Source organism: Nyctereutes procyonoides, unplaced genomic scaffold (assembly GCF_905146905.1).
Source record: "Nyctereutes procyonoides isolate TBG_1078 unplaced genomic scaffold, NYPRO_anot_genome, whole genome shotgun sequence".
NCBI classification, from domain to species: Eukaryota; Metazoa; Chordata; class Mammalia; order Carnivora; family Canidae; genus Nyctereutes; species Nyctereutes procyonoides.
The window spans coordinates 45,065,625-45,092,378 of record NW_026575052.1 but is presented as its reverse complement, the minus strand read 5'-3'; the positions used below and the strand labels follow the sequence as shown (position 1 = coordinate 45,092,378).

The 26,754-nt window shown below is 46.0% G+C and overlaps 2 protein-coding genes and 1 pseudogene across 7 annotated transcripts in view; 2 read left to right on the top strand and 1 right to left on the bottom strand.

Moving 5' to 3' along the window:
* The window catches only part of SH3RF2 (SH3 domain containing ring finger 2), a 132,354-nt gene extending 127,899 nt beyond the window's left edge, over positions 1-4,455 (top strand). For 5 of the 6 annotated variants that reach the window (XM_055331223.1, XM_055331216.1, XM_055331222.1 and 2 more), the window contains one exon: positions 755-4,455. The gene's annotated coding sequence lies outside the window, so the exon portion shown is untranslated. Of the gene's footprint in view, positions 1-727 lie in introns of all 6 variants that reach the window. The other variant, XM_055331217.1, reaches the window with a different exon arrangement.
* Positions 4,456-5,074: 619 nt separating this feature from the next.
* Positions 5,075-5,905, top strand: LOC129514099 (peroxiredoxin-5, mitochondrial-like; annotated as a pseudogene).
* Positions 5,906-7,544: 1,639 nt separating this feature from the next.
* Positions 7,545-25,160, bottom strand: PLAC8L1 (PLAC8 like 1). Its single transcript, XM_055332656.1, has 4 exons — positions 25,039-25,160; positions 19,784-19,920; positions 9,043-9,179; positions 7,545-7,679 (listed from the first exon to the last, which is right to left on the bottom strand). The coding sequence occupies exons 1-4, from the start codon at positions 25,158-25,160 to the stop codon at positions 7,545-7,547; spliced, it is 531 nt and encodes a 176-aa protein (XP_055188631.1).
* Between the last annotated feature and the right edge of the window lie 1,594 nt (positions 25,161-26,754).

Below are 26,754 nucleotides of genomic sequence, written 5' to 3'. Positions count from 1 at the left end.
TAAAGAATTGTTAACTAGTCTACAGATCTTATTTCATTATCCTGAGATGTTTTCAATGCCTACTCTTTTTCCTTCACAGAAAAAAAAGTAATGTCTAGGATCCCATCCAGGACCACATAACACATTTAATTACCATCTCTCTTTAGTTTCTTTTAATCTGGAACAATTCCTCAAGCTTCACTGTCTTCCATGACCTCAACGTTTTGAAGAATATAGGCCTTTTATTCTATAGAATCTCTCTCAGTGAGGGTTTGTCTGACATTTCTCCATTATTAGATTTTGGGCAGTAATAAATAATAATCTTTCGCATCAGATAGAAAGCCCTGAGTCCATTGATATATGAATATAAGGAAAAGCTCTTCCTTGTAGTAGAGTGCCGACTACTAAATGGGGAAGGAACGATGGAATTTTTAAAAAATTACCATTCGGCAACCACTACACTAGTAATTGGTTCAGGCAAGAATCATCAATAGATATTAAAATTAGTGGATGAAAGCTTGAAGAGCTCAGATTATTTCCTCTCAGGACACTTATTAATCACAAAGGGGAAAATAGAAACTTTAACCAAAAGACCACAGTTACATCACTGTGGGGAAATAGACACTGTGTACCTCCCGATAGGATGAACTAACACCTATTCTATGAAATGAAAAGAAAGACTTCTGTCCAAAAGGCTTAGTAATGTTAAGAACCATAGTTCTTTCCGGAGTGCACTCACACATAATAGATTCTGAAATCTCTTTCACTTTCACAGACCCTGCCTTGGTCATCTTCCCAGGAGGAGCTAGCAACAGTTGGGAGACCAAAGAGAACAAATCATCTCCTTGGATGGAAACTGCTCAATGGAGAGTTTGTGGGCCTTGTGATGTGATATTCCTTGGACGTCAGGGGTGGTACCAGAATACCAACAGGCTGGCTTCTGGGACAGAAGGGCAATAGGAGAAGAAAAAAATTTGTCTTCAACCAGCGCATCAGTGGGTGGTGGGTCAGGTTGGGGAACAGCACGTAAGCTGCTCCAGGTTACCACAGACTCCCCACCCTCCTGTTACTCTGTTCTGTTGTCCAAGCCAAACTTTATCTTGACAACTTCTCACACCTTGGCACCTAACTGACAAATGAAAAGACTGGACATCAAATTCCTTCCAGCTCTGTACCTGGCCAGTCCCTGCAGCTCACATTTGGAACAGTGGAGGCAGGGGATGGTATAAGATTCTCCTCTTAGATAGTCAAGCCAGAGAGGCCAGTGCTTCTTCACAACACCCCTAGCTTTGACTCCCTCTCCTGACTCCCACCAATCATCCTGAGCCCTTCCACCACACCTTTGTTCTTTTTCCATCTGATCCCATGCCATCTTTTCCCCCCGACACTGTCTGATCAAGAGGGTTTCTTTTAGAACATACTGATTAAGGAAATGAGGACTTAGTACATAAAGAATTCCAGAAGAAAAAAAATCCATGATGTAATAAGAGAGCTACCACAGACTACAGAGAGGCTATTTGAAGTCTAAAGATATAAAATCAGTTACAACCATGCATTCTTTTTTGTTCAGAAATAAGTCGTCTTAAAGGACTGGTCATTAGAAGATCTCCTATGTCTGGTTTCAAAAAACTCTAAAATACAAATTTTACACCCAACATGGGATTCAGACTCACAACCCTGAGATCAAGAGTTGCATACTCTCCCACCTGTGCCAGCCAGGTGCCCCTACCTTAAACACAAATTTTAAATTATCTGTATTAAGCAGAGCGAGCCATGGAACCAATAAATGCGATTCAGATGTACCCTGAGACTCTTCAAGCCATACATTTTCATCTCCTCCCCTATCTTAAGACATCGATGAGAATTTCATTTTTAAAAGCACATGCCACCCCGATTATTAAAGATAAGGACAAGAACACAGCAGCATTTGGATATGTTGGTCGTTTAAAAGTTCAGGATGATAATTTCGCTCTGAAAATTAGGCTTTCATGCAGTCCTGTTTGTAAGCAGCAGCAAGCAGCAGCCAAACCATGAGCAGAGTAAGGAATTTATTTTGTGGTTAAAGGAATGTTTTCTGCTATGTGAAGCTGCCACATGCAGGACTCAAACTAGCACCGCTCTCTTAATTAAATGAGCAACCTGGACTTTTTAACCACACCCTACCCTCAGTTAACCCCAGAGGAAAGTGATAATAAGCACCAGCAACCTCAAAGTATTGGCTTTATCTGCCAGGTGGTGAGTGAGAAGCTAAGAGGTATGGAGAGACCACAGAAAGGATAATTCAAGGATGACACAGCCTCTCACACATGGTCAGTGATTCTGTTGCCAGTTGTCTGTCATCCCTTTTAACTACTCTGACTCAATGTTGGCTCCATTTCCTCTGGGATGCATTCAGGTTTGGTTGGCTCCTAGCCCAGCAGCAAAGAAACTAGAGATGCTGCCTTCAGACTCTGGGATCTACTTGTCACTACCATGAGGCCTTACAGCCCACCAATACATAGGTTTCAGTGACTTCATTTTCCAGAGAAAAGTCATTTGAATTCAGAGAAGGAATTTTACTTTTATAGATGATATTTGGAAAGGTGAAGTATAGGCAAGCTGCCCACACAGAAGCATGTTGTATAAACTAGGGAGTTGGGGTGAGGGGTGGACACACAACAACGTTTAGTCCCCAAAAACCATTAGACCATATTAGCTAATTACAGCCTTGTGTTCAAGAGCCTCTCATTCCCATTTGCTGTTTCTCACATTTTCTTTCTTCTTCCTCTCCCATTGAGGCAACAGGAGATCACCACTCCTAATTTGTACACTTGCTGTTTTTTAAGTCTCTGGGAACTTTCCATGACTTACCAAGTGGAAGGTTTTATGGAAATGTAGCTTTTCCTTTGACTCTGCTTAGCCAATAGACCAAATATTTTTTTAAAAAACCTCAGTGAAACATCTGGTTTGTTTCCAACCAAACAGGAGCTTAAGAAAAGCACCACCACCCACCCGTTTCCTAAAGTTTTCATCTCTGAACTGTCAGTTCCACCATATGGATTCCAAAACATCATGGGCCAAAAAGCAGTGGAAGGAGTGTGGAAGGGGTGGGGAAGCGGTGAGGATGAAGTAGAATGGTCAGAATGAGGTCAGCCCAGAAATTTACCCTAGAATAGTTTGCTAACCAGAGTCTGGGTTTCATCTTCTGGAATTGTTTCTTCTTATTCCATGTGGCTCGGGGAGGGGTGCCGTTTAGGGGAAAAAGTGGAAAGACAAAATGGAAGGGGAGAAAAATTCACACCTCCATGGAAATGTAAGCAGAGAACCTATAGACTCTTGTGTCATGTTTGGTTTTTTTTTTTTTAAGTACAGTGTTTTTAATAGACCAAAAGAGAATCTTTATGAGGTAATACGTATGTGAATGATGTTTATAAAATAGGATGTAATATCTTAACCATTATGGACTATTGTATAAGCTTAGATATATAAAATATAGGAACCTACAAAAATTATTTTATAGAGCAATGGACACTTAAGGACTTCCAAAGTTTTCATATCCTTGTTCCAAAAAAAAAAAGAAAAGAAAAGAAAAGAAAGAAAGAAAGAAAGAAAGAAAGAAAGAAAGTTCCAAAGCTGGCAGCTTATTTCCTTAGTATATTCCACTGTAAAGGCAAGAAGTGTGGTGGGGTTTTATGTGTTTTCTAGTTTTGTAATTTATGATTGTCTATATGGATTGCTTTGAAATGTCTATTGCTTGTGTGTTAGTGTTGTTCGCCCACATGGGAGTCATCAGAGATCCATTCCACACTTTGCATCTTGGAAAACCAAAAGGAATTTTCTGGTGGAAAGAAAAATTCACAGAACATGTCTTCACTGTTGGGAAACCCTCAGATCTGTACCACTGACAGCTCTTTGCAAGTCTGAGGAAATGGGAAGTTTAACACCAGAGTTGTTGTCTCTCACCTAAATATTGGATGTTGGCTAACTTTTCTCTTGGGAAGAAAGCATATATTTTTAGTAAGTCCTTTTTTTTCTTGCACTTGACATGGTCTAGAGGAAACCAGAAGTCAGGGCCCTAAGCTGCATTGCCTCGGGACCACTCTCCACCATAGTTTTCAAAGAACCGTCCACATATCAATTCTGTTCTCTGTTCCGTGCTTCACTGGCAGAACCAGTGCTCTCTGGAGCCTAGTTTTGTTTGGGTTTGTGGTTCTAATGAGGAGTTGAGTTTGCTCTTTACCGGCCAGACTGAGGAAAGGAAGCCAAGGGAGACAGGCATTCCCTGGCTGGACAGGTCCACCTGTACCTCCCACCAGCACAGGAGACCCACACCAGAGACCAGGGCCCGCAGGACCGTCTGCCCTCCACCAGGGAAGGGCCCATCATCCAAAGTGAGGACAATACCCAAGCCTCCTTCATCAGAAATGCATACTGTCCCCAGCTGCAAGCTTGGGAAGCCCGATGTGTGTTTTAGCATGAACAATAAAATTGGTTTAGTTGTCCCTCAGGCCTGATTTTTTTTTTTTTCAGTAACTGATGTGGAGGGGAAACATTTTATCGTAGAATAAATACCAACACTGAGCATTTGCTTTTTCCCAGAGGGTTGGTTCCTGGCAGCTGCTCTGGACATCCAACAGGGGGGGCCGGAGGGAGAGGAATCACTTTGTCAGGCGGGAATTGCTCGGGATCTGTGGGGATGGCCGCCACCACCTCTCAGAGCTCACCAGGCTGGGTTCATCTCTGGAGAGCAAACTCCCCGTTGGTACAACCACATGGGCCCAGGAAGACCTCTTGGACAGAAGCCTTCTCCACTCTCTTAGTGCAGGGGTCAGGAGCACGGCCTCAAGAACCTGTCACCGAGCAGCTATGTGGCCTTGGGCAAGTCACCTAACTACTCTGTGGCTCAGGTTCCTGCGTCGTCTTGAGCAACGAAAGGATTAGGTGTCTTAAAACACGTAGAGCACTTTGAACAGTACCTGGCGTAAACAAGGAGCCAATATGTTTCACCACCTTCAAATTGTTTGCCACATCCACCGACCATCCAGATTGTTACTTACTTAAGAGTATTTGAATTGATTCCATTGTAATCTAAAAGTTAATTGAGGGGGGCCGGGCCATGGTGTGCGCTGGGACTGGCGTGCAGCTACTTTCGCTGAACGTCCTGAACAGCCGGGTGGGCTCGGGTTTCGTCCCCACAGCTGCCTTCGGGTCTGCAGCATAGTCAGCGTTGACAGCGGGTGGGTGCCAGCGAAGAGGCAGGAACGGGACGCTTGGTGGGGCCCATGGTTTCAGAAGCGCCATCTCCACTATGGCCCCAATCAAGTCTTTCCCTCTAGGTGGGAGATGCCATCCCTTCGGTGATGGTTTTTGAAGGGGAGCCTGGGAACAAGGTGAACCTGGCAGAGCTGTTCAAGGGCAAGAAGGGGGTGCTGTTTGGAGTCCCTGGGGCCTTTACCCCTGGCTGTTCCAAGACCCACCTGCCAGGATTCATGGAGCAGGCTGAGGCTCTGAAGGCCAAGGGGGTCCAAGTGATAGCCTGTCTGAGCGTTAATGATGTCTTCGTGACTGAGGCCTGGGGATGAGCTCATAACTCAGGAGGCAAGGTTAGGCTGTTGGCTGACCCCACTGGGGCCTTTGGGAAGGAGACAGATTTGTTACTGGATGATTCATTGGTATCTCTCTTTGGAAATCATCAGCTCAAGAGGTTCTCTATGGTGATAGAGAATGGCACAGTGAAGTCCTTGAATGTGGAGCCAGATGGTACAGACCTCACCTGCAGCCTGGCTCCCAACATCCTCTTGCAGCTCTGAGTGCCTGGGCCCAGACACTCCTTCCACTCTTTCGTGTTGCACCTGCCCAGCCCTGGACAAAGGGCCCACTCTGCTCCAACTTCAACGAGGTCCACCCAGTGGGAATTGTGACCAAATTTCTGCAATAAACATGGCAGGTTCTCAAAAAAATAAAAATAAATAAATTAATTAGTTACCTAATTAAATAAAAGCTAATTGAAAAGAAAACTTTACATCCCAGCTGTAGGTGGAGAACTAACATAGTTTGCTGTGAATCTGAGGTAGCAGTTAAATAGTTCTGAGCGCCCCTATGTACTGAGTCCTTGCTACTTGCCCCGCACGGTGCCGGGAGTCTTGGCTGGTGAGAATCCTCCCAGCTCTGAGGTCAGCACCGTCATCCTACGGAGGAAGAAACTAAGGCACAGGCATTAGAAAGTTTTCCCACAAAACGAGTGGGAAAAGCAGAGAGGGAGACAAACCACGAGAGACTCCTAACTCCGGGAAGCGAACTAGGGGTGGTGGAAGGGGAGGCGGGCTGGGGCCGGGGCCACTGGGTGACGGGCCCTGAGGGGGGCACCTGACGGGATGAGCCCTGGGTGTTAGACTGTATGTGGCAAATCGAACTCCAATGAAAAGAAAAGAAAAAGGAGACTTGCCCACAGCCACGCACTCAGCGAATGCAGGCGGCAGGCTGGGATTCAGGACGAGGCTCCTCAGCCCAGTCTGGGCTGCCGCTCTTGGCCGCGGACTGGACTGCATTCGTGGGGCCGCCGGGTGGACGCGCCCCGGGACCGCGGTCACAACGTGCCCCTAACTGGGTGGCTCGACGACTGGCACCATCTGCCCCGGTTCTGGAGCCTCGAGGTCCAAAACCAAGATGTGGCCAGGGCGACGCTCCCCCCAAGACCCCCGGGAGGCTCCTCCTTGCCTCGCGCGGCTTCCGGTCACCGAGGCGCCCTTGCTGGTGGCCCCACGCCGCCCCGCTCGGCCTCCACGCGGCTGTCTTCCGCTGTGCGTCCGCCTTCGCGGCTCGTCTCCTCTGGTGAAGACGGCGGTCGTGCAGGGAAAGGGCCCTCCCCTCCCTAATGGCGTCTGCGAGCCTTGTTGCCAGGTAAGGTCACATCACAGGCACCGCGGGCTAGGATCTCCCCGGATCTGTCCGGCCCGGGCGGCCTCGGGGCGTCGGAGGGGAGAGCGGCTCAAGGGACGCAGCGGCCTGGGCCCGGTGGCGTCCCGGGGCCGGCATTCGGCGGGCGGTCTGAGGGGGCCGGCGTCCAGGGGCCGGCGGGCGGGCTGAGGCGTCCAGAGGCCGGCGGGCGGGCTGAGGGGGCCGACGTCCGGCGGGCGGGCTGAGGGGGTCGGCGTCCAGGGGCCGGCGGGCGGGCTGAGGGGGCCGGCGTCCAGGGGCCGGCGGGCGGGCCGAGGGGGCCGACGTCCAGGGGCCGGCGGGCGGGCCGAGGGGGCCGGCTCCCGCCGCGCTGGCCCTGAGGGAGCGGGTGGCGGAAGAAAGCTTCCCAAGGAGGGGGAGGGGGAGGGGGAGGGGTGGGGGGGGCGCCGGCCTCCCCAGCCCGCGCAGTGCGCAAGGCCGCGCTCCCGCAGAGCCCGCAGCGGGGCAGAGGCCAGGGACGCCCTCGCGGCGGCGGGAGGGAGGGACGCAGCCAAGACGGCAGGGGAGCCCTCATTTATTCTGCTACTTCAGTGAAACCTTAAGAACAGTGTCTCTTCTAAGAGGAGTTTGAGGGGCGGGGGCGGGGCGGGGGCGGGGGCGTCTCTCGCTCCGTCACACAAGGCTGTCCCTCAAGGCTGTCCCTCGTTGAAGGCCGCATAGATTCCGTAGAGGCGGGCGGCCCGCATCCTGAGCTCCCGGGCCAGCTGGCAGACGGCGCAGGGCCAACAGCAGTGCACGGCGAGCCAGTCCTCACACAGCGTGGCCTGCGGGGAGAGCCGGCTCTGTCCTGCCACCGCGCCGCTCTGCAGCTCCCAGGGCCTGGCCGCCCCGTTTCCGGTGAGCGCCCAGGGCCGCGGCTCCCCTGGGCGGCCCCCCAGGTGCCCCGCTGCTCAAGTGCTCATCGGTCCTTCACTCCAGGGACCGGCCCTGCTTCGGCTTTTGGTACACGCTTCGTACTTGAAAGCCCCGATTTCCCTGTCAGCCTCTTTCTTTTTCCTACTAGGACTTAATATTTATAATGACTTTCTTTCTTTCTTTCTTTCTTTCTTTCTTTCTTTCTTTCTTTCTTTCTTTCTTTCTTTTCTTTCTTTCTTTCGAGTGGGGTGCCAAGTGCATATGGTCCAGAATTCTCACAATAAGAAGGCACGGGAAGTAAAAAGTACGTCCCTCTTCCCATGGCTGTACCCAGCCACCCACTGCACTTGTCTGGGGGCAACCGTCATTGGCAGCTCTTTATATACACTTCCAGATAAATTCTATGTCTACGCAAGTGTATATATAGTCCTTCTATGCAAATAGTTGCATATTTCTGTGTCTTATACTTTTTTTTTTTTTCACTTAAAAATCTATTTTAGGGGGCGCCTGGGTGGCTTAGTCAGTTAAGTGTCTGCCTTCGGTTCAGGTCATGATCCCAGGGTCTTGGGGTCAAGTCCCACTTGGGATTCCTGCTCTGCAGGGAGTCTGCCTCTCTCTCTGCCTCTGCCTCTCTGTCTCTTTGTGAATAAATAAAGATATTTCAAATAAATATATATACTTACATATATTTTTGTATTGATCTATCTCAGTGGTCCAAGGGTCCACTGAAATGTGTATGTAATAGGGATCATTCCACATGAATATATAAGGAGGTGCCTTGTTTATTTTTGACTCTCGTCATCTTGATATGTGTGACCTCTCTGTACTCGGGCTCTCATTGTCCCCCAGGCTCAGCTGCACTGGAAAGTGACTGGCTCTTTGAAGCTCCCTCCAGGGAACCCCCAGAGTGAGCTCTGCATGTGCCACATCATCTGTATCTTACATCAGACCACCCCAAGAACACCCTCTAAGTTTGGTGCAGTTCTACCCATCATCATCTCGGGGGGCAGGGAGAGACAGAGAGACAGAAGTAGCCCACTGACCAATAACCAGCATTCGAATAGGCGCCCCAGGAAACACCCCTCACGATGTAGCCTTTTGGCTCATACGAATGAAATCAGAGATTTCTTCCCTTCCCTCTCCCAAAGTCTTCCACTAAGTGTGGTGTTTTCAAGCATCCTTACCCAGACATTTTTTTTTTTTTTTGAATCACAGGTTTGAAAGACATTTAGGTTTACATAGATCCAAGTTCATGTACACGTTCAAACTTACCCGTATTTTATGTCTCTCTCTGGTGCCAATTCTCAGCGCAAAGGTGGACCCAGGTAACAATGGCCAACAAAGGCACTCTCCGTGATGCCTGGCGATGTCACACTCAAGGCATATTGGACAAAACAGGCCACAGAAACCTGTCGATAACCACACAAAAGAAAGCCACGGCTCTCATGTGCTCAGAGCAGCCTCCCGTCTCCAAGAGCGTTCACAGCCCTATGCTGTTGACCCGACGCTACACTGTCTCCCTGCAATCAAGGACTGACAATGAATAACCAATTGTCAAAACGCAGCATATGAAAATTGCCGTAACTGAGCCACATCAAAATTGTCCTCTTTTGTTAAACACTGGCAAAGCCGAACCTGACACGATTCTGTTAGCGTTCACGATGGTAATTGTTTTTTCCTGTCAAGAGAAAAGCATTAAATAATTTTTTACAGTTCAGTCATCACTGTGGCTTCTATTATGTTCATCTATTTTCAATATTTAAAATAGACCCAGAATATGATACTTTTGAATAGCAGGCATCTTTTTCTGTAAATGGGACTGAAAGCTCTTTCATGGTGCACTGGTTCTGCCCGCTAGTCTCCTCAGGACTGTGTTCTATTGCTCAGGCCAGAAGGTTACTCTAATTTTTGCTAGTTTCATGGAGCCACTGGCATCTGCCAGTTTTAATCAGTAAACTATTGGAGGCTTGGTTCCTAGAACAGCAACTGGAGACAGTTCGTCATTTATTCATTCGTTGATCTTTAACTCCTGATATTGTTTCCTACACATTCTGCGTGAACCATCTAACACACAAGTTCTGTTTTAAATATGTTTTGGGTCACAGACCCTTTTGAGAATATGGTGGTAGCCATGAAATCACTCTTCAAGGGAAAAGAAAAATATACAAACATGCAAAATTGTGCATTCAATTTTGTGGGGTCCAAGGATCCACTGAAAACTATCAACAGACAGCGCGTTAGGAATTCCTCATATACAGTTAAAGTGTTACGACGCCTAGCAATCCAGATGAGGATGATCTTGAAGAACGCAGAATTTGCACTATAAAACAGCAAAAAAATGAAATAATAAATACCAAAAAACTAACCATGACCTTTAAAGCACATATGCAATAGATGTTATTCAGATATAATTTAATTTTTTTTTTATTTATGATAGTCACACACAGAGAGAGAGAGAGAGAGAGGCAGAGACATAGGCAGAGGGAGAAGCAGGCTCCATGCACCGGGAGCCCGACGTGGGATTCGATCCCGGGTCTCCAGGATCGTGCCCTGGGCCAAAGGCAGGCCCAAACCGCTGCGCCACCCAGGGATCCCTCAGATATAATTTAGATATGAGAAAATGAACAGATCGTAAGTGCTCTGTTGGGTGAGTTGTGACAATCACGTTCTCACCCAAGCAACCAGAGAAGTAGAGCGCTGTCCTCAGAGTCCCTCATGCCCCTTCCCGGATGACCCCAATCTTCCCATCCCCACTCCCGAGGCAACCACTGCTCTGACTCCTCTTCCCATAGATAAGTTTTATCATCTCCTTGGACTTCATATGAATGGAACCATGTTTACTTTTATATCCAGCTTCTTTTATTCAACTTTGTTTCCTGAGGCTCATCTTTGTTGTTCTGTGAATCTGTAGTACGTTCTTTATTGCTGCTGAGTGCTATTCCAACATATGAATACAGAGCAGACTGTTTCTCCATACTCTCACTGGCTATTCCATTTTCTGCTGTGGTGAACAAGTACTATGAACATTCGTGTACAGTCTTCATGCGGACGTGTATTTTCATTTCCTTTATGTGGATTCCTAGGTGAATTGCTGGGTCATGAAGTAGATTTATGTTTAACCTGACACGAAATAAACAGTTCTCCAAAATAGATGCACCATTCAACAATCCCACCAGCAATGGATGAGACTTCTAGTTGTTCCACATCCTCACTAACATTTGCTATGGTCAGCACATTCTATTTTAGCCATTTCAGTGAGAATGAAATGGTAATGATCACAGCCTTTTAGTGCACCTGACAGAAAGGCTCAAAATACCGTGTCATTAGCATACCAGAACTTACTGTCAAAGGCCTGTCTCTGGTGGGGAGTGCGAAGACCCACTTCCAATTTCAATGACAAAAAAGCAAAATGCTAGGAATGCTATTTTATCTTAGACACTCCCCCACCCCCAGAAGATGTTCCAGGGCTCTGGACTTAACTGTCGCTGTGAGGGAGTGAGGTAGCACACACACAAAGGGTAAGAGGGCTCCATGCGGAGGAGGACAAGGAGCAGCCCATCTTTGAGGAAATAACATCTATTTCTTCCATTCAGGAGTCGTGAGATAATTTGCTAAATCACATACTGTAGGCATCCCTTCACCCAAAGCAAACTCTGAATTTAGCCTTCAGTCAATCTGAGATGTTTTGCCCCACATTTAAAAAAAAATCATTACCCTCAGCCAGATCAGAAGCCAGCCCCTCCCCAACACCTTGCAGCGACCACTGGTGTGAACAGCTGTAGGACAGATGGCCCAGTAGACTTCCTGCGAGTTCCCAGTAGTCATACTATAGGCAGTCCTGAATTGGGAGACTTGGAAATCATGGCATATAAAAAAAAGGTCAATCAAATCTCATTTTATGCATGGATTATGAAATAGTGCAAATGCCTGCAAATAAATTAATCAAAAGTTGCATAATTATAAAGCTGGCAAGCTAAGTGAATAATAAGTTGTGTTTACACAATTGCCTGAGCTGTAGCACCATCATCGGCAGGGACAAATGCCCACCATCCTCTCAGTAAGCATATTGTAAAGACATTGTTTTGTGCTTTGGAACTCCTGTATCTCATCTTTATGAGTTGCATACCTTTTTAAAAAGCACGTGGTGTTATTCTTATTTTTAATCCTTTCCATCAGATAACTGTGTTATCTAAATGTTCATTAGGATGCAGTTCTAGATGCTGAAGGCAACACAACAGAACACACGTTCAGTTACCCTGGGACAGAAGTCAGATGAAGTCAAATGTGATTTAAAAAACAAAAATCACTATGAAAGCTAAATTCTTATTATGTAATAGCTAACATTAGACTTCACCATGTGCCAAGCCCTGCTAAAAATACATTGCATTAGCCCACTTAATTCTCACAACAATCTTATGATACAGATACTCTTAATGCATCCATTTTAATGGAGGAGCACAGATAGCCAGAGGGATACATTTACTGGGAAGGAGCAGGGTGAGATTTGAACTCAGGTAGTCTGGCCCCAAAGTCTTAACTACTATACACAACACCATATGTTCTCGTGTTTTATGTATTTAGTATGTCACAGCAGCTGTGGATTTGTGTGCTCTGAGACAGTATCCTCACTGCCACTACTCTGCATTTATTCCTGTGATACACTCTCACATCACACAACTTTAGGAAAGTTCTTTTTTGTCAGATGTCACTACGCGATGGAATGAGTGGGATAAAAATTCTCGGCTCATACCCCAATAGGAATGGGCAAAAGTGGGACGATGGAACACTGTCTTAAAGAATCTCTAGAAGAAAATTTTGCGACATAGTTACAAACTCCTACAAATCAATATGTAAAGGATTAAACAAAAGAAGAAAATGGAGCTAGAACATGAGCAGGTAATTTACCAAAGAGGAAACACAAATGGCCAATAACAACTGTGAAAAGTTAGTCATTAGTAATCAGGGAGATGCTATTGAGGCAATTGGAAACCCATAAGAATGCCAATTTTTTTCAATATTTACATTGTGGGGAAACCATAGAGAAATAGGTACACAGCCCTTTTGAAGGCAAGTTGGGTGAAACTAGGGCAAGTTTAGATACACCAGAACTTAGTGATCCCACTTGTAAGCATCTACCCTACAGTAACATCTACACATGTACACAACGAGGCAGCACAGGAGTGTCCACTGCAGCATAGTTTGTAGCTTGAAATTGAAAACTTTAATGTGCACTAATAGATGCAAGTGTAAATAAGCCATGATGGTGTAAATCATATTCCAGAATAAATAAGAATGCAGTGAAAGATTAAGTACCAACAGAGTTAAATCTGTAAGACATATTTTGAGTTAAAAAGAAATTGCAGAGGTGCCTGGGGGGCTCAGTCAGTCAAGCATCTGTCTGACTCTTGATTTTGGCTAAGGTTCTGATCTCAGGGTCGTGAGATCAAGCCCCGCGTCAGGCTCCACACTCAGCAGGAAGTCTGCTGGAGATTCTCTCCCTCCTACGGTCACCCTCTGGGCTCACTGTCTCTCTGGTAAATAAATAAAATCTTCCAAAAAATGAAGTTACATAATGATACAAATACCACAATACTATTTATGCTTTGTTTAACGAGTTAGAGAACAATAGTACTTATTACTAATGGCTACCTATACAAACACCAAGAAAATGATCTGTAAGGAAACCTTCCAGACTGATTTCATAAAAAAAAAAAAGGAGACATGATTTCCTTTTCTGTAATGTTTTTTCTTTTTTTTTTAACAAGGTGAACATATTCATGTGTTATTTGTGTATATACATATACACAGATTTATTTATTTATTTATTTATTTATTTATTTATTTTTTTTTATTTTAAGGAGCTCAGGCTCTAAAGGGATTTGAGCCAGAAATTTAGCCTCTTTTTCTTACACCCAAAGGCCTGGTGGTTATGTAAGCATCCACAGCCTAACTGTTCCTGGCCTGTCCTCTGAGATGGGCTCCCCCCTCATGCATGGAATGTGATTTATTGTTCATCCTTCTAACTCACAGGGGAGTCAAGATCAAAAGAAAAAGCCTACACAGGACCAGAGTGCAGAGCTCCAGAGAGCAGGAGGAGGAAAGGTGGGTGGAAACTGCAACGAGGCACAGTGCCGATCAATTATTCCAAAAAGGCAGAACTATCCAACAGTAAGAGATGCTCAAGAAAGAAATGGGGCACACTCATACATTGTGGGTGGGAGTGTAAATTAGTACAACTTCCAAATGGAGATCCTGTTGGCAGCATCTATCGAGATTTAAAATGGTACGTACTATTCCACCAGCAGGTTTATTCCTTGGCAATTGTCCAACAGGTAAATTGACACACATGCAAAATGACACCTGTACAAAGTCACTCACAGAACACTGGTTTGAGCAGCACAAAGTCTGGAAACCACAGGAAGATGCACCAATGAGGGTTTCTGGATAAATTATGATAAATTCATACGATGGAATCTATGCAGCAATGTAAAATATTGGGTGCAGAACAGTGTGTGTTTACAATTCCACTATTTGTAGAAATTATTTATTTATATACACGGCACAGCAGAAAACCTGGAAGGAGAGGTACCAAACTACAACGAGGATGATCTCCAACAGCTGGGTTTTGTTCTTTTCTACATCTCTGTATTTTTCTTTTTTTATGATGATTACAGGATGGTTTTATTTTTTTTTAATTTTTTTTTATTTATTTATGATAGTCACAGAGAGAGAGAGAGAGGCGCAGAGACATAGGCAGAGGGAGAAGCAGGCTCCATGCACCGGGAGCCCGACGTGGGATTCGATCCCGGGTCTCCAGGATCGCGCCCTGGGCCAAAGGCAGGCGCCAAACCGCTGCGCCACCCAGGGATCCCTACAGGATGGTTTTATAATAAGAATAATCTACTTTCATTTAAATTTATTTTATATCTTCACAAGCATATAGACCACATGTGGACTCAGGTAAGAGTAGTTGCCTTTGGGGAGAACTGGGTGGGCAGATGGCAAATATATCAAAGGCGTAGGTGCTTTTGAATTTTGCATCCCGTGCATGCTAAGCTATTCAAAATCTCTCTCTCTCTCTCTCTCTCCTCTCTCTCTCTCTCTCTGTCTCTCTCTCTTTAAAGCACTGAGATGGCTCCAAAGGAGAGAAACCCCCTTTCTAGAAATGCTCAAAAGCCAAGGCTGCCAGGTTCCTGCCAGGCATGGTGCAGAGGAGATTTAGACAAGCAGGGGAGGGGCCAGACCAGCGGACCACAATACCCCTTCCAACTCAGAGGATTTATGACTCTTCCAATGAAGGGTAAGACAGAAAGAATCCAGTGAGAATCCAGGTTAAAATGCATTCATGGATGGGTTGTTCAGGAACTATTTATAAGTGCCTCCTATGGACCAGGCGCTCTGCTGGGCACAGCAGTGATCCCTGATTTGAGAGAGTGTAGCTTTACCAGGTTATAGTTCAGGGACACAAATCGGAAGCCTTTTCAATGCCTTCTTCCTCTTCCAGAAAACCAAAGACAATCCCGGCCCACTTCATCCTATGCATCTTGGGTATGTGATGATTCCCAGTCCCACCAAGCTCTTTACCCCCGATGCTTATGGTTCCCTCCACAGGGAGGCTGTCTGAGGGGCAGGTTTCCTCCCACCTTCCAGCTATCGGCTTAAGTTGGTTCCCCGAGGAGGCCATCCCTGATCCCACTCCCCCACAGCTGCCTTCCATAACGCCCTATTTATTTCCTTCATGGAACTTATCACAACTGTCATTATCTTGGTAACTGATTTGTTTGCTCATTGTCTCTCTCCTCTATGAAAACTTCTCTGCCTCATTCTCTGTTAACATCTGTAATACCCATCACGGTCTCCACACAGGTAGGAACTCAGTAAATATGAAATTACACACCCAGTGGATTATGCCTCACACATAAACCTTCCCTGGGGCACCGTCACAAATGTCCTCAAAGCTGGGATACTTCACCTTCGACCCATGACAACACTTAGCAGCCACTCATTCCCCCTCAGCTTCATCCTCCCAACTGAGCTTCCAGCAACCCCATCTCCAAAGGACTCAGAAGCACCCACTGGCCCATCCCAGCGCCCTCTGAATTCAGGGGAAAGCGCCCAGGTGGGAAGAGGGAGGCAGTGTAAAAAATGGAATTGCAATAAAATGAAGAAGCCAAATGTCAAAGAGAAATGGAAATCGCTGCTGTTCATCACTTACCCTTTGTTTAATGGGTGTCAAATCGTGGCAATAATTTTCAACATGTAACAGGAAACTGTCCCAGGATGGGAATCTGTCATGGAAAGCAGCTTTCCTTTTTGTTTCCAAGTTTGTCACAACTGTTTACACACTGGTCTGCTTTAATTCAAATTCTGTGGCTAGGGGCCCCTGGGTGGCCGAGTTGGTTAAGCATCTGCCTTTGGCTCAAGTCATGGTCCCAGGGTCCTGGGATTGAGCCCTGCATCGGGGTCCCTGCTCAGCGGGGAGCCTCCTTCTCCCTCTGCCTCTGCTCATGCTCTCTCTCTCTTGCTCAACTGAACAAAATCTTAAAAAAAAAAAAAAAAGATATTTTGTGAATAAAGTAGCCCTTCTAAACGAGAGAAAAAAAGCCCAGGGTCTGTAGCACTCTGAGTCCACCTATGTCCTGGGAATGAGCATGCAGGAACGAATGTTTAAAGCGATGTCACCTCTAAGTTCTTCTCTGAGCTAGTCAGCTTAGACACACTATGAGCAATGGAGGTCCACCCGGGGAATAACTGAGACACAGAGCATTCCAGTCACTTTGGATTGAATGGCCGTGGCCCCTTCTCCACAGGTTGTGCCAAAATGTAAAGAACATTGATTTCTCCACATGTCCTCCCTTCTCACCTTGTCCCCAGAATGAGCTCTCAAGTGGACAAGCAGGGAATTTTCAGAAGACCAAGTGTGGTTGGTCTGAACACCAAGGGGGTGGGGACAGAGCTAAGGAGTGAAGCCGCATTTAAGGCTGGGAGCGGTGAGGACGGTTGTTTCTTTACCCAATGAGGTACTCTTGGGATTGAGTAGAAATCACGGTACAGCAGCCAGTCTACGCCTCCTGACTCTGCTCTCAACATGCTGGAGGATAGTAACAACTTGTAGTAACAATAATATTAATATCTAAGATTCACTAAGTGCATCGTTGTATACTTGTTGGGCATTTCCTGATAACAGCACCCCAATAATAATTGTGAGAGACTATCCCTTCACTACTGAGGGCAGTACTGATAGGACCATCCTTTGGAATGACTGAAGCCAGGCAAAGTGGATGCCATCTGCTCCATCAATTCTTAGAGGGAAAAACAAAAGGATAAAAATGTTTGGAGTTGATCAGAGCATCAGCTAGCTCCTGATAATGCAGCTTGTCCCTTCTAAGCTTAGTTTTAAGGTGATTTTCTGATTCTGTGAGCTACCCCAAAGCCTTCTGATGAAATCCAGTGTTGTTTCTGTATTAGTTTCCTAGAGCCACCATAACAAAATACCACAAACTGAGCATCTTTAAGCAGTAGAAATTATTCTCTTCACAATCTGACAATAACAGGAGGGAGGGGAGAGGAATGGGTGACACAGGTGATGAGGATTAAAGGGTGCACTTGTGATGATGAGCACCAGCTGTTGTGTGGATGTATTGAATCACTATATTGTGCATCTGAAACTAATATGACACTGGATGTTAGCTAACTGAAATTTAAATAAAAACTAAAAAAAATATTCTCTCACTGGAGAATTCTGGAGGCTAGAAGTATGAAACTAAGATGTTGACAGGCTTAGTTCCTTCCAGAAGTTTTGAGGGAATGTCTATTCCATGCCACTCTCCAAGCTTTTGGTGGATGTTGGCAATCCTTGGCATTCTTTGGCTTGTGGATGCATTATTCCAATCTCTGCCTCTGTCTTCCCATAGCTTTCTCTTCTGAGTGTTTGTGTTCAAATTTCCCACTCTTACAAGAACATCAGCCATTGGATTAGGATCCACCCTAATCTAGTAGAACCTGACTACATGGCAGACACCCTATTTCCAAATAAGATCACATTCAGAAGTTACAGGTGGACATGAATTTTGAGAGGGCTATTCAACTGGGTAGAGCATGCAACCCAGAAAACTCTGATCCAGTTTAAGTTCCAAGCCAGTATTAAGAATGGGTTATAAGCATTACGTTTTAATCTTAACAACCATCCCTGAGGAAAGTGAGCACTTTTATTATCCTCATGTTAGAGGGGGCAACATGAAGACCCAGAGAATTTGTTCGAGGTCAAATAGCCAATAAGAGGCAGAGCTAAGATTCAAGTCAAGCTCTTCTCTGATACGAACATGTTCTCCTCACTACATTATATTCTAGGCTTTGCCCTACTTGAAAATGCACTGGTGGCATCCCAACCCCCACCTACAAGCTAGGAAAGGAAAATGGCCCTCTTCCCAATTTGATGCTAGGTCTCCACATCTCCACACAGCCAGTCTGTCTTCTTTGTACATCAGCACTGGGAGACAACCAAAGTCAGAGTAATTGGAAGAGAACAAGGAAGAAAGCTGAGAGAATCAAAGAATGGTTGCCATCATTACCTGATCAGAAGTCTACACGCATAGCAGAGGCAGGAAGAAACCTGCTGAGCTCTGCATCAGATGGGCAAAGGGACAGGGATGGAGGGTAGGGTTCTGTACTAGGCAGTGAGGCCTAGGCCAATAGTGAAGAGCTCAAGTGTAGATGGCCAGAGCACCAAAGCATGGCGGGAGAGCTTTAGCCTCAGCAAGAGTCCTCGGTGAATAGGGACGTGGACCAGGTAACGGCTCAGAGGGATCTCTGATCAGTCCTGTGAGACTTCAAGAACAAATCGAGATCTTCCCAAAAGCCAGCAAAGGGCAGGGAAAGCCATATTGCTCAAAAATATTGAGATCCAGGATCTGCTGGATTTTGAATGTTAGTGATTAATGCTTGTCCAACAAGGAGACCTTCCCCCACCCACCCAGCATACACAAGAAAGACTCTGTAGCCGAGCTGCTCCCTCGGGCAAAGGCAGGACCTGGAAGGGGACGCTGATGTGGTACCAGAGATGCGTTAGAATATCCTACGATAAAAATGGACTCCATGTGCTTTGAACTTCATTCCCAGAGGAAAATCATTTAGCTAGAGGACAGTGTTATTGATACCTCTTTAGAGCTGAAACAACATCTGACAATATTTCAGTCAACATAAGGGGCGTCTTTTTGTGATATCCTTGTTTTTATAAGAGTCCTACATATTCCTCATAGAAACACTAGAAAGAGATGTGCAAAAAAGAAAATAAAAATTACTCATTAGCCTACCATCTGGAGGCATGCCATAAACATTTGTATTTTTATCCTTCCAGATATTTTAAAAATACTTCCCTTTCCCCCAAAATGGTGCCTAACATGCTTAGTTTTACAGTCTGCTTCTTTAACTTAAAAATGTACCAAAACATCCTTCATCCCATTAAATGCTGTTCGACAACATGACTTTTCATGGCTGTATAATAACTCATTGTAGGCGAGCCCCCATCAAACATTTTGGGTTATTCCAGATTGTTGCTGTAATAACCAATGCTGCAGAATTTAATGTTGCTAAGTCTTAGTGCATAATTTATTTCCCAAGCCAAAGTGCCTAAACAAATGTAATTACGTGGCCAAAAGCTATGTAGCACTTGAGGTTCTTTTTATATGTACTGCTAAGCCATCCAGCAGGAAGGCTATACCACTCTGTACTCCCACCAGCAGCAGATGGGGGAGCCCATCTCACATACCTTTGCCAAAGGTGGATCTGGTCATTTAAAACATCTTTGAGGTCACTGCTTATTCTAGAAAAGCATCCCTACCCCTGAAATGCAAGATGTCTCCCGCCAAGGAGTGCATGTAAGTCACTAGAAGATCAGTCCAGTTATTCTAAAGCCATTAGATCTCTGTCCGTATGCCTAACATAGCTTCTGCATGCAGGGATGCCTTGGGAAAGAAAGAGTCAAGGAGGACTTAAATGAAGAGGGGAAACCTACAGATTCTCTTGTCTCTGCAGACACTGAAGAGGCCGGTGCTCCAGTCTCCACCAGTCTGGACAATCGCTGTGACTGTGGTCCTGCCAGCGGCTCCCCGGACGGGCTGCTTCACCACAGCCTGGGCTGGCCCATGGCTCCTGGAGAGTCAAAAACAGTGACTAACTTGAAAACAAAGGTGATGGTTCACAAGGATAACCGTTAAGCCAAGACAGAGTGATGCGGAGGAGAGAGGGACCCAGTGATGATGCCTAGTGGCTCTTAACCCATAGCCCAAGCTCCTCGCCATCTGCCCCAGTCCTACTGTTCCTCTGACCTTATCCTAGCTCTCTTAGTGGCATGATTATTCCTGATCCTGTCATTCACCATAAAATCCAGCCTACTTCCTTAGTGTTCCTTGGAGTTTCATTAATAGCTAGATTCACAAATTTGGAACCAAGAGGCCTCAATTCAAATGCCAACATGGCAATTCCTGGCAGCTTAACCTTGGCTGTTGCTTAACACCTATTTCCATTTGTTCAAATGTACAATTAAAAATAAGTAATTTTATCAGGTTATTGTGTTGAATGAAGGACATATACTTAGTTTGCTGTGCCTAGGGAGTATGTAACCAGCTGCCGCGAGTGAGGCTATGCCCCAAAGGTTTTGAGCCTTCGTTGAAGAGACCAATAAGGACCAGACATGGAAATTGGGGCTAGGCTATGGAAGGGCAACACACAGTATCATTTAATTGAACCAAGACTTCAGAAGATGTCTTTTTGTTTGTTTGTTTAAGGATTTATCTTTTTATTTTGGTGGGGGAGGGGCAGAAGGCAAGGGAGTGAGAAAGACACTTTCAAGCAGACTCCCCACTGAGCACGGAGCCCATCGCAGGGCGGGGTCTCACCACCCTGAGGTCCTGAGCGGAAACCGAGAGTCAGATGCTTACCCCACGGAGCCACCCAGACCCCAGAAGATGTCTTAATGTCAAAGTACTGCATGGCTGTCCTCGGGGGACCACAGAATACACCTTCAGATCGTTCTCCCTGAAGGGAACAGATATCCTATGCCCTCATTCTGAAGTAGGAAATACAGGCCCGGGGGATGGGCTTCAAAAGTGAGGTGGAAAAACTTCCTTCTCTTTCTGGGGCCGAAAGTGGGTTTTGCCCAGGCTCCTACCGTGGGGATACCTGCAGTGAGTCCCACGGTGAAGGGGGAGCTGCACTGGCCTGTGGAAGGGCCAGATGGAAGGATGGTGGAGGGACCACCGAGAGCCTGTATGTGGTATGATTATCCCCTTTGAGCAAGGCTCATTAGCAGTTTGTCCCTGCCTCTGCTGTTGTGAAGAAAGCCTGCTTCTGACGTGAGACAAATGAGAGACAGCAGAATGTCTTCCTCTAACAGCTGCTGTTACAGGACTAGTCACCAGGGCTCAGCACCTGTGACACACGGTCTGGAGGCCAGAGTGGAACATTCCTGAGCACCTTAAGGCAACACCCTGCGGGCATCATGGAAACAGCAGAAGGCCCCTTTGAGAACCTCTAAATCAGGGCAATAAACCCAAGGGGGGCTGCGTTCTCATTCCTCAGACGCACATCTCTTTTTCATTCCACCAATACTGCCCATGTCCACGCCTTCCCAAACCTGATGTGCTTTCAATAAACACATTAGCCTGTTAAAAAAAAAAAAAAAATGCCCACACCTCACCCCAGGCCTCACCCCAGCTCAGGTCTCCAGACAAGAGGGACAGAAATCAGGATTCATAACAAGGTTGCCAACAATACCTAGGCAGTCGTCCTGACACCAGCCTGAAACCTGACACAGGTGGATATGGAAGCCTCTGATGGCCACAATGGCCTCTGAGTCTCCCATGGGGTGAGTGGTGATGTCAGCGTAAGAGAGAGATGGCAAAGAGGGACGCCTGCGTGGCTCAGAGGTTGAGCGTCTGCCTTCCGCTCAAAGCTTAATCCTGGGGTCCTGGGATTGGGCCCCCTGCAGGGAGCCTGCTTCTCCCTCTGCCTGTGTCTCTGCTTCTCTCTCCGTGTGTCTCCCATGAATAAATAAATAAAATCTTAAAAAAAAAAGAAAGAGAAAGAAAGAAAAAAAGAAAAGAAAGAAAGAAAGAAAGAAAGAAAGAAAGAAAGAAAGAAAGAAAGAAAGAAAGAAGAAAAAGAAAGAAAAGAAAGAAAGAAAGAAGAAGAAAGAAAATGGCAAAGAACACAGAATGGGAGGGAGGCCGGCGGGGAAGAGGGTGGGTGGAACATGGCCAGTCTTAAGTGCCAACGAGACAGGAGCTGGAAGGTAGGAGAGCCTGGAAGAGGTTAGGGTCAGGAGCTACCTATCTACAAGTGTCAAGTGGAGCTGCGCACCCCAGCCCCTTTAGCCCTTAGGCATTTATAGACAACGCTTAGAGGCTAACGAGCTGTTCAAGAGCCTGCAACAGTATCTGAGGTCTGGAAAAAAGTACTGGCTCCAAACTATAAAAACTGCAAAGCAGACTGCAAAGTTAGTTAATACTCAATTAAACATAAAAATCTAGCATTATGTCCATCTCATGAACCGTCAGATTCACAAATATTTTATTACATTTAAAAACAATTTAGGAAAAAATAATAATAATAAAATAATAAATAAAATAAAATAAAATAAAAATAACAATTTAGGATTCTCATTTTGCAAAAAATTCCAAGTATGAATGACTGCTGAGAAATAAGAACCAATCATAAAATGAATTAATCCCAGATAGCCAAATAATTTCCAAAACAAAATTATAAAAATCCTTTCACTTATTGTACAGCAGGAAAAAAAATGTGGATATAATGTGTGGTACGGGTTGGTTTTAATACATTTGTTACAGTGTAGGTTAGGACCCACGGTATAGACTGAATCGTGTGTATCCCCCAAAGTCGTATGTTGAAGCCCAGCCCCTGGTGTGACTAAATCTGGAGACAGGGCTTTTAGGGGATGATGAAGGCTAAGTGAGGACTAGGGGTGGGAGCCCGGTCTGCTAAAACTGCCATGCAGAAAGGCCACAGAAGCACCCAGCGAGAAGGCTGCAGGCCACGTGGACTGACCTCACGGGAACCCGGCCACGCGGGCACCTGATCTTGGACTTCCAGCCTCCAGAAAGGTGAGAACACAGCTTTCTGCTCGTCAGGCCACCCTGTCTATGATATTTCGTTTCCAGGGGCCCACGCGGACTGAGTCAACGTGAAGATGTCAAATGGCTGCTCAAGAAGCCCCCTTGTGTGCCCGCTTACTTCCTCTGCTCCCCTGTGAGCTCCTGGGGTCAGCGGGCACACGCTGCCCCTCCACTAACCCCAGAATCCCGCACAGCACCGACACCGAGCGGGCCGGTGGCTGCCCACTGAGCTGGACCATTCGTTGAATGCATGGGTCTCCTCTTATCTTTGAGTCCTCCTCGGACCCAGCTACAAATGGTCTGATCTTCGCTGTGTTTCCTCCTCCAGCCAGGGCACAGGTCTCAGGTGGTGAGAGGAAACCAAAGCAGAGAGTGGCCTCAAAGCTCCCCCCCATACCCAGTGTAGGGCCTGGACCTCCCAACGTGCTGCTCACACCTTGGGGTTTCCATCCTTATAGGAAGAGCTTCCAATCAGCTCTGAATTTAGTAGAATTTCTGAGGCCTGAGCCCCTGGATTGGACCTCCCCCTGTATTGGACCATTTACAGCTTGCAGTTCTAGAACAGAACTTTCTGCTCCTGGCTCAGCCTTTTAGGATGGTGAGGAAGCCTGTCCTCTGTTCTAATCAAGTAGCAAAGAGATCAGCTTCTCCTGGTGGGGGGGAAATGGGTTTGCTTGCCTAACTTTGAATTCAGCAAGTATCTTACTATCCTAATACCCTAAATCTTTGGTGATTTTGATATTAAAATGTTTGAATTGACATGCACTGGCTAACAAAATTCAGCTCAACATTTACAGCTTGGGTGTCCTAATGAAAGTAACAAGCACAGCTACCCTCCACGGAGCACCTGCGCCACCAGGCCCCTCGCAGTTCCTTTACCAACCGGATCATTAACCGGGGGCCTGCCACAGGCCTCGGACTAAAGCACCCGCTACAGCTGCCTGTACAGCTCTTAGCTCCGGGGCCTCCCGGGGAATCTGATTCTACGACTAAAACCCGGAGTTCGGGAACAGTGGACGAGGCGCATGGTCACGGAGCTTTGCTAAATCAGAGCAGCTGTCCATTTGTCATCAAATTCAGCGAGTTCTTCATTTAGAGGAAAGAGGACAGATTTCAGACTCAGGCACACTAAAATTCACTTGTGGCCTTCTAGTTGTCTGGCCTTGGGAAACTGGAGACATCATCGCCCTCAGCTCTGGTCTCTCTCCCTTGAAACTGGGTTGAAAACACCCACCCTCCGCAGTTGCTGAGGATTCCAGGGGGCCGGTGGAGGTGGCTATTGTCATTCTGACCTCCTAAGCTTGCCCCTACCCCTAGGGCACTCCTTACTCTGAGAAACAAGGGAGGAGGCCTGGGGCACTCTCTCAGGTGTCACCTGTGCAGCCCAAATACCCCAAACTTCAATCCCAGGGACCCATCAGCCTCCGGTTTTCCCACAACTAATAGTTTTCCCAGGAGAGAGAACTTTCAGGGCTAAACTCAGGACAGTCCCAGGTGACCCAAGGTTAGTCACCCAGAGAGATAGAGGTAGGAGACTGCTAGGAGATGGAGGAGAGGCACGCCCACCCCCCTTTCTCACCTCACTCTGCTCAGATCTCCCCCCACCTAAGCACATTCCCCACCCGGTGGGGTGCTTCCGCCTGAGGGTGGGTTTCTGAAACCTCTTCCTTGATTAAACTTGCAATCCTAAAAAGGGTTCATTCTGCCTTCCACTCAGGCCTCCTTGATTACTTCAAACTTACCTGAAGCCAAAGCCCTTGAGTTCTAATTTCAAAGGACTAGAAATTACTGGCAGCCAAACAGAAATCAAGTTTCACCTGGTCAAGGATTCAACATTGAAAGTTAAGAATAAAGAGACACCCTTTCACCCAAGCCAGCCCTTCTTTCACCAGCCAAGCAGGGCCCTAAGGAGCCAATAATGAGTTGCCCCTTTTCAAGTATCCTTGAAAAATGATAGCAACTACTTTCTTCCCTTGCCTGGTTTTCTTCTCTCTGGCTCCTCATAAGAGATTGATTTTGAGAGAGAGGGGAGAGAGAGAGAGAGAGAGAGAGAGAGAGAGAGAGAGAGAGAGAGAGATTTGATATGCTACCCAAAGAAAAAAGTTAAAAGGAAAAAAAAAATCACCCAACTCTCTACCTCAAACTGGAAATAAGATGCTGTTCATCTTCAGAGATGAGTGAAAGCAACAGAGGCGAGTGTATGTTGAGCAAGGAAACATCCTCAGGAAATTGAGAGAAGTAATTTCCAAACCAACTCATAGTGAGGTGTTCCCTCACTGGGACTCTCCTCCTCCCTTGGACAAAAGGCTGGCTGATTCTAAACTTAGTTTCAATCCAAAGTGAAGCATCTCTTCTAAAGAATGTTGCATTGATTCTGGAACCTGAGGTCATAGCATGGACCTAACAGACATGTTACTTCTTTAAAGGCACGTACACATCTAACTGGTTAGGTCCATGTCCCGGGTATTAGGAGTCTCCGAGGGACGCCTCTAGGACCTGCCTGATGGAGGTGCGGACCCCAGGAATGCTGGCAAAATGTCCAGAAAGGGGAAAAAGATTAGAAAAAAATTGCAATTGAGGGAAGAGTTCTACAATCATAAATCAGCATTACATGAGAAAGACAACAGGAGGGAGCTGCCGACTATACTATATATTCTCATCAGACCCACGGAGAATGACTGTGGAGGGTTCTAAACTTCAAAGCATTTATTTGAGCAGGTTTGTGAAGAAAAGCCTATATAATACCTCCCAAATCAAGATTCTTCAGCTAAGCTTCCTAATTGCCTTCATTCACTGGGTTCTGGGCAACTGTGTCTCCTCACCTCTAAGGACCATCCTACGTGAAGCATGGCCGTGTTTCTCCTGCTTACCACTCCAACTCAAAGTGCTTAACGCAGAGTCTGCAACATAATCAGCATTCAGTAATTTGTTCAATAGATGTGCTACCCATGAAAAGTCAACTTTGTAAGGATAACAGAAATTAGCAAGTGATTACTAGCTTTGCAAAGAAAAAAAAAAAGATTGACAATAAGATTCCTTTAAGGAGTGAATAACCGGGGATCCCTGGGTGGTGCAGCGGCTTGGCGCCTGCCTTTGGCCCAGGGCGCAATCCTGGAGACCCGGGATCGAATCCCACGTCGGGCTCCCATTGCTTGGAGCCTGCTTCTCCCTCTGCCTGTGTCTCTGCCTCTCTCTCTCTCTCTGTGACTATCAAATAAATTTTTTAAAAAAATTAAAAAAAAAAAGGAGTGAATAACCATTGTCCATGTAAGCTGAGTCCATACGGACTCTGGATCTCTGGAGAATTCCAGAAATACTCAAAATCTATCTTTAATTTTTTTAAAGATTTTATTTATTTATTCATGAGAGATACAGAGAGAGAGCGAGAGAGAGACAGAGACACAGGCAGAGGGAGAAGCAGGCTCCATGCCGGGAGCCCGATGTGGGACTCAATCCCAGGTCTCCAGGATCACGCCCTTGGCTGAAGGCGGCACTAAACCACTGAGCCACTGGGCTGCCCAAAATCTATCTTTAAAATGGCAAGTTCTGAGGTTTTTGGTTTTGGTTTTGGTTTTTTAGTATTGTTACAATAAAAACCCTGGAATTGATTTCAAAAATATATACCATATATATATATATATATATATATATATATATATATATATATATAGACACACATATATACATACACCTACACCTTTATAATGGAAAATTCTTACAGTGATCAAAATGGAACCTTATTTTTTTATTTAATACTTTATTTATTTATTCATGAGAGAGACAGGCAGAGACACAGGCAGAGGGAGAAGCAGGCTCCATGCAGGGAGCCCGATGTGGGACTCGATCCCGGGAC